Here is an 11,290-nt window from a genome sequence, read left to right as displayed (position 1 = left end):
CAAATGTAGAAACTTAAAAGTGCCAACAAAGAAGATAATTAAAGTACAATAATGTTAGAAAATATATATATTTATTTCAATTTTCAGATGCTTCCAACAGGTACAGGCCCTCAGGCTTTAAATAAGACGGAAAACATTTGAGATCAAGAAACATTTTGTTCCAGAATAAAATAGAAATTGTTAGCCCACCATTTTAGAAACAGAAAAGTCCACAGCAACTTACAAAAAGAGACTCAGGAGTTTATTTCTGGTTTGATTATGACCTGGAAGAATCACAACTTGCATCCCAGCCACCAGGCGATGATGACTTTTCTGTATCCACACTCTGACTGTACGCAGATAGAAAATAGTTGCCCCCTTCTTGGTTTTGATTTGCAGATGAGATCGGGTATGTTCCCAGGAAAGTCTGATGAGTGAGAACATTAAAGTGGCTGAACTGGTGGGACATGTTTAACTGTCTGCTGTAAACCTGGAAGTTACTGAAAGGAGCTTGTTCAGCTGAACTGTGGCTTTCTCCTTCAGTAGAGCATGTTGTAGAAACTGGAGTTATTGGCTGTATCTTTTCCAAGTCAATTTTAGAAGTCTTTTCCGACAGGGCAATTGGTGCTGCAGGAGGTAACTCTGTCAGACTGCTTTCTCTGCAGTCTGAACCCTTGGCCTCTGCCTGCACAGTTTCCACATGAGCATCACTGCAGATTTCTATTTGTGCTGTTTCATCCCCTGAATCCAGAGACATATCCTCCTCATCCTTTTCATCATTTTCTACATTTTCTAGATTAGAAGACAGAGAAAGTTCTATTCTATTGGAATACACACTTTTGTTAGAAAAGCTATACACTACTCACAAAGTGTTATGCTTCAGGTCTGCAAGTCCAATATCACTTATGTCTTGGTCTTCTGCCACTCAACACACACACACGTAACCCTCTGTGTGACTGTCCAGTTATTCTGATGCTAAAGCTTCTGCGCACTGTGTTCATGCTTAGTGTTGGGAAATCCCAACTTCCAGCTCCAAGGGGGTTAATGTCAAACCAGCATCTAAAGTTACAGCAGGTGAGTATTTTGTCAGTTAAAGGAGTACAGTTACTAACAGCTCAGTTTCAAGTCCATTCCTCTCCTGAGAACAGAGGTTACACCACTGTCTACTTTCTCAAGCACCCTGCTAGGTAGGCTAGGAGCTATGTGTAACATCTACTCTGGTGCTCCAGCCCCACTGCTTTTCCCCCATCATTTAGACTAGAAAAAGAGTAGCTGTGAGTTGAGGTTTCCTTGCCAGCGGCAGTGTTCATTACAAGTGTACAGACATCCTGTCCCCAGGCCCTCCACCCCACACCATCTAACTCAGTAAATAAAGTCTTAAGTGTGTTCCTTATTACCTGATTGGGCTCTGTAAGCATCAGCAGGAAGAAGGCTGTTCTCCTCAGTGGCTGAGCTGTGATACCCAACAAGACTTTTAAAATTGTGCATGAAGTCATCGACAGCAGCAACCACTATTCCATTATCAACATAAATTGAAAGTGGTTTGAGATTCTTTTCTAAATACATAAAAGAAGATTTTGTATTAATATTTGCACCTATTATCAAAAAAAAGGGAGAGAAGCAGTCGTTACTTTACCTGTTAAGAAAACAACATGTCTCTGCTGTATGTTTTGAGCCTGAAGCCTGATAAGACAGTCCAATTCTGGGGCATTTCGAGTCTGAGAATCACAATTATGGTAGGACAGAATCTCAACCAAGTGCTGCTTTTGATAGGTGTTCAGAAGGCTCAGCAGGCTCAGGGCATTGGCATTCATCCTATGATGGAAAAAGTGCGCTGTTAGATACTTAATATTTAGACTGAGCTTAAATCAAGTCAAAAGACAGAGTAAGTTCCACTTAACTGGGCACTGAAGAGCATAGTTAAAGCTGAAGAATTTTAACAACTGGTAGCTGAAGAGCACTACTTACCTCCCCAGCTCTTTAAGTTTCTTTTGTATTTTGCAGTGGACCTTCCACTGCCATTTCCCATCTGGGGTATTGAGATCCTCCAGAAATTTTAAGAACTGTTTTAGTTTATCTGTTTTGGAGATATTGAATAAAAGTTACACTTTGTGGTATGCAAACTGAACATACTGCTTCAGCGTACACATAATTCTTGCTGTTTTGAAAGTGTAGTTATGCAACTACGAACACTGGCCCAGGACTCTGGGTTTTCTTCCTAGCAGATCAACCAAGAACAGTATCCCAAAACTAAGGTGCTTTTTTTGCAAGTCAGATGCCTAACAGTGGTATCTGCTATGTAAAAGCTGAATTCAGTCATACAGTCGGACTTGCTAAAACAGCTATTTAAAAACCTGGTAACTCTGTTAAACTATTCCATTTCAAATAAAGTGGGGGAAAAAAAAAGTAGGTTTTCAGTATTTTTTTCCTAGCAGATTTGTGGAGTGAGTGGGAGGGAATAACAGGTTCCACATACGTAACTACACCATCTAACATAAACTTAGACAAGATCCTCAAGTCCCCATGTTTCCCAGAAACATGTTCTCCAAAACATCCACCAAGGTAAGGAAGAGACTGAATTAACTGAAGTTCTCCAACAACCTCACAAAAATGAGAAGACTTGGAAATTAGAAAATCTGATTCTTCCCTGTAGTGAGTGTGGCACCTCTCGCGTATACTGAATTGTTAGGTTTTTCTAGTCTGCATTTTTATAGCTTCAGGAAGCATCCCACTTACCTGTAGTGATGGACTCCGGATTAAGGACAGATTCATCTGACACAACAAAACCACCGGACACAAACAACTCATTGTAAGTGTGATTTTTCACATCATCCAGACTATCGACACCCGCAAAGCTGACACAGGAAAGCCTCTTCAAAGTTACTAGGCCAGGTATCTGTTTAAAACGTTATAAAGCAAAGATGTACACCAAAGCTCATACAAAACCAGGAACTACAGAACTTCACTACTGAGTAGTAGCAAATATCAAACTGCAAAACACATTTTCAAAGAGTAAGAGAGTTCTCTTGCCTTGGGAGGTGCTCTCAAAAACACTGCATGAATGAGACAGTGGTAGCTCTGATGTTTCTGGGCACTTACAATAATGGTTTATCCTATCCAGCCCAGGCTCCTAAACCACAGCTGCTGGGAATGCCTACAGTAACCTCACTTGCCATTACAGCATCACAGAACTACTCAGGCCTCTCTACAACTTTCCAACTACTAAGAACAAACATGCATTAGCACATACGTGGAGGTGGAAGGAGTTAGGGGTCTATGAGGGATCAAAAGTAGCTATCTATCACAACCATTTTTGTTTCTTCAAACAGCAGCTAAACACAGGGCCACTGTTTAAATCCTGTGAGCTTGGCTCACTGTTTTAACAACTGCTTTCTATGGTAGACATTTATTTTGTGAAGTACCTTATGGATGAGGTTGGCGATGTCTTCATTTTGGATAATAATCAACAGTTTATCCAAATCAGCTCTTCTTTTAAGGAACTGTTCTGGATGGCATTCGGTGTTACCTAACTTTGTGAGATATTCCTAGCACCGTAGAAAGAGAAGGTAAGAAAAAGTGAACAGGTAGTTCAGCCAAAACTATCCCCATGTGATGACCACATCAACTAAGTTTTCCACTCAGGCCAGTCTTGGAGAAACTGCTTTTCTTGTCCTTCCCCTACATTACTCAAAAGGATGCAGCACACACAGATCAGCTGTTTCAGCAGTCAAGTCGCTCTTTGCACACAGCCTACTGTCAGTCTGTTGAAACTGTGCGAGTTTTCAACTAAAGCCAGAAGTTTTTGTTACGTCACTTTCAACTTCAATCTTACACATTTAAATACAGAAGAACAGTAACCTCCAAAAGTTACCTGTACTATTAACTGGACAGAATGGGAAAAAACCCCGAAGCATCAACTTCTCATATATTCTAAAATAGTACCATCACATTTTTGTCCTTATCTTCCCTGCCGCTGCCCCCCCTCCAAGGCCACCCCCCTGGCAGTATCTTCAGAAAGAGCCAAACTACAGCCTGTTCTGTTTTCTGACTCTAAGCAACACACTTCCATAAAAAGTTAATATAAGCAAGACTACCTCAGAAGCTCAAAGAAGAAATGGGACAGGACAGCCTACTTTCACAATTCAACCTCTTCTGAGACAAGATTTCAGCCTACTATATGTTTGCAAGTCCAGCTTTCTACACTGTGATTTAAAACGTGCTCTAGACTATTTTAACATGAGAAGTTGAACTGGAACATACTTACCTTGATTTCTTTGCAGAGAACACTTTCCTCCTCTTCATGAATATAAAATTTCACAGTGTTTTTCTGCACATCTTTAATAATTTTAACCAAACTGTTAAATACTTCAGGTTTTAACTGGCTTATGAAATCAGAAAAGGCTGGTTGGGTTGAAATGTTGAAGTTGTCTGGGGATTTCTGTGTCTTTTCTGGCATCTCTGTCAGATCACCGCCAGAAGAGGTCTGCTCACATGTCACCATGTCCTCTGTTTTAGCATTCACATGATCTACTTCCTCCTCCACTATGGGCAAGCTTGATGCATGCTGCTCACTAGAATCCCCATCTTCCACCGTGTTATTACACAACAGCTCTGGGAGCGCCGCCGTGTCAGAGTCCCTGCAAACGGGTAACGTGCTGGGTGGGGGGTTCAGCGCAGCATTTCTGACCACTTCTGCTGGTTCAGGACTAGAACCAACAAGAGGGGTTTGCCTAATGCATGAAGATGACAAAATAACACTATGCAGCTTTTCATTCAGTGTCTCTATATATTCTTGGACAGAAACCTCTGATGCCTGTAAACAGATGTATTCAGAAAGTCTCATTATCCTCTCCTGGGCGGAGAAGACTGGTGTGGATATACCACTAACATAGGTGATATTCTTTTGCTGCAAAATTTCTTGAATCTTTCTTGCAAAGAGATTATATTCTTCTAATAGTGTAGTCTCTATTACTGCACTAATGGAATGCTTAGTTGCAAAAGGGTGGTCTGCTAGCCCACACTGATCTTCCAGTTTCTCCACTTGTCTTGTATAAAGCTCATCTTCTGTTGTCCCCTTTTGTGTGTCTGAAAATGGAGAGTATGGAAACTGATAATCAGAACTTCTCTGTCTATTTATTACCCGGGGGTCATTAGGAAAGGCATCCTTTGGCGGTAAATACACCAGTGGTTCTTCTGGTGATTTCAGACCTATATAGGAAGAGTTAATCATCACCATCTCATGTTTGAAAGTCATGCAAAACTGATAACACTAAAACTTCCAAAACACAGTTTTAAAACTGCATTACTGTTGTGCCTCCCCCGCCAATCAACTTAAATCCAAAGACTCAGGTGTTACTGTTTGCTGAGGTACACAATCACAGCACATTTAATAGCTCCTAAGATGGTGAGACAGTAAAGTCGAAGTTTGCTCAAAAAGCAGAACATGAGCAATTATCCCAGAGATAACATCTGATTATGACAGACACTGCCTTCATTACAAACAAACAAATTAGAAATCAAGCACAGTGACCAATTATTCAAACCTTTTCATTTGGTACTAGATTATAATCCTCAGACTTTCCAAGGGCTTACTGCAGCAACACACTGCGCTGTGGAGTCAGGCTGCAAAGTGTGGGCTGCATCTCTGATCTCACCACTGAGAGCAGAAGGGTTTGGCTAAAAAAGACAGGACTCCAGTCCCACGGTAGTTACTGCTACACTGAATAATACATTGCATGGAGTGTTGAACACACCGCATCATCCAAACCTCCAAACCCACATCTCACATCATGTCTGCAGCACTCAGTTTTCTTTATCATCCACATTCAAAACTATGGTTTTGTTTGGTTTTAAACCAAATTTAACACTCTGTTCCAATTAACGACACATATATACCCAGGTATTTCAGATACAAACAGGTATTTCCATACATACCTGTTCCATAAACACTTCAAAGGAGGTTTCCTTTGTTAATTTTGTTTGAGAGTTTTCGGGGGTTTCTATGTGTTGCATTAATATTCAGTAAATACAGTTGTAGGCAGAAAACTACATTTCTGGAACAGAAGCAATTACCAATATAGTACAGTTTTTAGAAGTGTTCTTTTGGAAGGCAGCTGGGTTTATAGCCAGTTAAAAAAGTTCTATTCAGTTTCCTATTTGATCACATCCACCCAGATCTAAAAGGAAAATGTCTGCTACTGACAGGATCCCTTTCTCAAGGTGACAGTATCGCCTCAAAATTACTTTATGCCACCAGAGTTATACAGAAACCAGAGATATGCTTCCATTTTGCTTTCCTTGTCAATGAAATCATACGTTCTTTCTCCATCCTTCACAGCACATCCTTTGAGTCAACCCAAATTTATAGTTTCCTTTAAAAGCACTATCACAGATATGAATCAGGTTATTTCAATTGGTTCCACTTGATTTTATTTGAACCTTTTTCTGTTGCCCTGTACCTTCAGCTTTGCTCTACACCTTCTGCATACACAAGTGTATACATTTTAAAAGACTGAAGAACTAGGTACCAAATCACAATGTTGACAGAGTAAACTTAGTTTAAGCTCATTTCAGATATAAGGTACCTAAGAAATGTTTTGTGTCTCATTCTTCTTGAGCTGCCCAACACTTACAAGCTACATCACTACTGTAATCAAGAAATGCTGTACCTACTATAGAAGCAAGTGTTAGTAAGAAGATTAAAAGCTATACTATGGCTTTAAATTTGGGGCTGTGTTTGTAACTTTTTACATTTTAATACAGCTAATCAGCTGAATACCAATTTTTAATCATGAAACGTTCTGTGGCTCTCCTCTCTGAACCCCCAATACAGCTGAAATTTCAAATCCTGAGGTTACTGAGAATAATCAATATCCCATCCACTCCTCCTGATGTGATGGCAAGTTTCTGTAACAACTACATTAGGAAAAACCTTCTCAGGATATATATGATTCAGAACTGATTAGCTTTACTCTTCACAAGTTATTATTTAAAGTTTTACAGAAAGAAACAAACTTTGTTTCGAAAACCAAAAGCCTTCGGTTTTACTACAGGGTTTTATTAAAAGCATTCAGCAGAATTTAAACAGAGAGGTACACTGCTGCATATGGAATCCTAAATATCCCCGACATGTAAACAAAAATGGATTAAAAAAAAAAAAAGGATGATTTAAACTAAAGTTACCCTTTTTAAATGAAATTCTCTGAAGGTGGCATCCTTCATGGACCTAAACCTTCGGGTCACAAGCCTTCCCAGAAACAAATGCATGAGCAGGGAGCAAATCCCAAATAAAGACACTTCAGCAACTATTTACATATTATTTATGATTTCAAACATACTTTTTTTTCTCATAACATTTGTAGTCTCCCAGATGCCTGTGCAATCTGTTAATTGACAAACCCTTGCATGAACTCCCACATCCAGCATCTATGATGCATTTGTTTTTAGATGCTTTATCACCCAGTTAACTAGTTATCTCAGCAACCATATCCTCATATGTATGCTTCTCCAGGAGTAAAAGAAAACGTTCCATCCAAACAACTTCACAGTCTCCATACTCTGTAACTCTGCAAAATGTCAGAATGGATTTTTGATGTTTGGCCCTGAAAAGTGCAGAAAATATCATCCAGAATCACCCCATCATGTCATTAAAAGGCCTAAGAACACTGTGAGGGGAAACCTGCTTTCCTAGCCCTCCTCCCTCCTCAGCCAAACAAGCTAAAGAGAGCTGCTGAGCTACACAACTGGATGGAAGTAAGAGATGTCCAAGAGACAGATTCCAGCATTCCTGGAATATGATCAGAAATCAGTCAGTTTGTATTCGGGAGAACGCAGTTAAAATTCTACTTGGATTTAGTCATAAGATGACTTGATTTGTAGCCTTGAATTTAGAGCTTTTGATGACTATTCCTACAGCCCAGTTTTCACATGCTTCAAATTCATTTCTGTTATGCTCTCCCAAGACTTGGCACTGTTGACTCATCAAGAAGTAGCACAAGATGCTTCTTCCACATGATTACTGAAGTATTTAGATAGGACAAAGACTTGGAAGCACTTCCAGCAGAAGAGCTTGATGCAGTAATAACTAGACTACTTTCTGTGAGAACACATTTTTCATTACTTTTCTGGATTAGAAGCTGAAGTTATCTGCCTATCCAATCTGTCAGCAGAACCTAGCTAGTTCAAACACTGCATTCAAAACAGTTATGTACTTCACCAAATACTCAAAACATTCACATTTCTACATTATGTCAGTATGTGCTCAAAGCAATACTCTGCACCAGTATCTGTTTTCATCCAGTGGATTTCTGCATTAACCACGTATCAGAAATAACTGCATAGTACATACACTCGTGTACCAACATGTAATCCAAGAATGGGATCTACAAAAAGTACAAACCTTTAGAGCAAGTTTTCTCTCACTATTTGTAGCAACAGAAAAGTTAAACCCATCTTACCTGTAATTGGAATAAGTTTCCAGTGCATTCCAACTTCTCCTACATTATTTGAGTTGGAATGTTGCCTGCGATGAACATGCTCTATAGGTGTAACAGGACAGGGACTGCAGTCTTCGTAACTACTTATACTTCCAGTGCTTGCTTCCTAAAAACCAACAGAAATCCTCAGCTCAAAGCTGTTTTTCCTTTGGTAGCTATTAAGCTTTTACATTCTGAACAGCTGACAGCAAGAACACACCTGAGTTCACCAGATACTGGCAATCTTGCCATCAATCAAGTCAGGTCAAATTTGGAGATGTTTAAATGTGGTACTTATATATTTCATTCACCTGTTTGGCAATTTCTGAGATAGATGTCTTTGCTGGTCTATCATTACATAAACAACGCAGTCCTGACCACCTGCCTTAGAGCAGAGAAGCTGGGTGGGGCAGGGAAGAAAGGAGGCAAATAGGGGAAAAAGATTAGGAAAACCGTCTGTTCCTTTGCCTTTTTCAGGCTCTTGTCTCAAAAGCTGACTAAAGCCATGAGATGTTGGCATTACTGAGGAATTGCCTGCAATTAGTATTAAGTACTTGAACAACCCTATTTCATTTCACAGTCCAGATGGTTAGATGCAAAACAGCACAGAGTACAGGGTAGGACAAACCCTTTCATGACTTAGAAACTGGGCTTTGTTTCTAAGTATTAATAATAGAGATCATAGAACAACCACTCTACAGAGTATGGTGATCTAGCAAGTAGCTGGGGCATTCTGAATCCTAAGGACAAGAGCCTTCTTCAAAGGGTGTTCTGCCAGTTATATGCTGTCATGCAAAGCATGACGTATACGGAACACATATACACCAACAGGGAACAGAGAGAGCAAGGCACACATTTAAATGCTCAGAACCTTTGAACTCTGCTCCCACCAAAACAAAATAAAGCCGATTCCCCAACCATCTTTAACATCCACAGAGCACTTCAAGCCTTCCACTATGCACATTCCTTAACGCTTTCTCACTCAGACACTGCTGATATGGATATATAAGGTGTCATATCCAAACCACCATTTCTGAGGTTTTCTTCATTTTATCACAGAAAGAGTAGACATAAGGAACCAGGAACACATCTACTGTTTAGAATATTTCCATATATGCTCCTATCAAACAAAAAAGCTTCTTCATGAAAATAGTACATTCATTACTTCCATCTACCTACATGGCAGCTGCACTTACTTTTAAATGTAGTGTCTGTTCAAGGCCTACTTCATTAGCTGAAAGCTGTAGATCCACATCAACAGGGTAGGGTAAGCATGTCACATCAGTTTCCAGTACCCCTGGGCTCTGTGGGTCCTTAAAGTGAAGATTTTCAGCCTGAGCAGTATTACAAAGCTCATGATCATCTCTGTCCTCTGCTGGAATGGATTCATACTCATATTTTTGTCTCATATCCTCTTCATCACTGCTTAGTCCTAAAGTTTGATTTACAGACCGTGCCAACGATGAATCCAGGTGTCCTGCACTAGCTAGTGTTTCTAAAAGCAATTTAATGAGGCCGTGTGGGTCAGCAACAGCAGGGTCGGGTACATCCTGCTGCCTCAAGTCAGGATCATGTCCACCAAGACCCGTATTAATTGAGAAAACAGCATGTGGCGAGTCCAAGGTTGTTCTGCCCCCTTAGAACAGGGAGAAGAAGGGAAGAGTAATCCATTATTAACTTTTCAAAGAAAAGCAAAACCAGATTTCCATCCCCCAATACCAGCCACATACCCACAGTCTTACTACTCAGCATCAGTCCATATAATACACAGGTATCTATTTTCTTAACAAAAGATTTAAACAGGTAGATGTTGATATAAAAGCAGTTTCTAAAGCTAACAGCCTCTCCCAGACAAATAACTGGGGAGGGTTAGGTCACTCAGTAACAAACTATTTTATGTCTTAATAGAAGTTACATCCCATGATCTAGGTATTTTATGGACACCCTGTAAAAGTCTCCATCACTTGTTGAGAGAAAAAGATTAGTTTGTGTAAAATATTTACTTTTCTCCACGCTGTCAGTGTTGTTCCAAAAGCTGATGAGTATCTTAACATATAACCTCGTAAATTATCTTAGACTAAGCACAATTCTAAAACATCATCACACCTATTTATATGAAACATAACTTTAGAAGAGGGTTGTTATCCTCATCCCCTTGGATGAGTAAATACCACGCGTATTTATTCTTTTTGGGAAGAGACAGGCCAAGGAACTACTTGTAGTATACAAGTATCTGAGGAACCCCTAACTCATTTATCGCAAGTGGAAATATGGAACAATTTAAGAGCTGTCTGACTAATAAAATGCATTCAGATATTTTACATTAATCATCAATGTAAAAAGCCCCGAAGGTTCACAGACATCCAAGCAGGAGGAATCCCAAGACCTAGTACGTAGCCTACCCTCTGTCTCTTCCATCCACACATGCCAGTATCTTTTGTCCCTCTCAAAAGGGAAACTTATTCCTAAGATCAGCCACTTCATCTTCCAAAGTGATTCACATACACAAGAACGACCAGTGCAAATTCCACCATTTTGAGCCACTCTTCTCCCTCAGGTTTCCTCCTTCTGAAGGAGGACTGAATCACTGCCTTGGGAAAAGCGTCAGGGAAACAAATCAAAGATTTGGGCTTTTTTTTTTCCCCTGTAAGTATTAGATGATATTTGTGATAACTATCTGAGACTCAGATGGAGATGATTTCATATACACAGTAACTCAATCTTAATCCTATTAGGTTGTTTCTTCAGTCCCACTATACACACATTACTGGCTATTTCAAAATTTAACTGTGCTCATGCTGAGAAGTTTCATTCTCCCCTTCAATCTAAATTTAACA

At 39.8% G+C, this 11,290-nt stretch overlaps 1 protein-coding gene across 3 annotated transcripts in view; it reads right to left on the bottom strand.

Annotated features, from left to right (window-relative positions):
- Nucleotides 1-197: 197 nt before the first annotated feature.
- Nucleotides 198-11,290, bottom strand: part of TASOR (transcription activation suppressor) — a 32,007-nt gene continuing 20,914 nt past the window's right edge. Inside the window, exons 15-23 of one of the 3 annotated variants that reach the window (XM_080625217.1) lie at nt 9,650-10,089; nt 8,436-8,580; nt 4,244-5,187; nt 3,402-3,524; nt 2,716-2,875; nt 1,948-2,056; nt 1,616-1,794; nt 1,377-1,535; nt 198-771 (exon numbers count right to left, since the gene is read on the bottom strand). In XM_080625217.1, coding sequence (XP_080481343.1) covers nt 257-771; nt 1,377-1,535; nt 1,616-1,794; nt 1,948-2,056; nt 2,716-2,875; nt 3,402-3,524; nt 4,244-5,187; nt 8,436-8,580; nt 9,650-10,089 — 2,774 coding nt within the window. In that variant the 3' untranslated portion in view covers nt 198-256. The other 2 variants (XM_080625218.1, XM_080625219.1) reach the window with 2 other exon arrangements.

The sequence above is a fragment of the Psittacula echo genome (genome assembly GCF_963264785.1).
Source record: "Psittacula echo genome assembly, chromosome: 9".
NCBI classification, from domain to species: domain Eukaryota; kingdom Metazoa; phylum Chordata; class Aves; order Psittaciformes; family Psittacidae; genus Psittacula; species Psittacula echo.
Note: the sequence above shows the minus strand (reverse complement) of the source record. Positions and strands in the feature narration are given on the sequence as shown.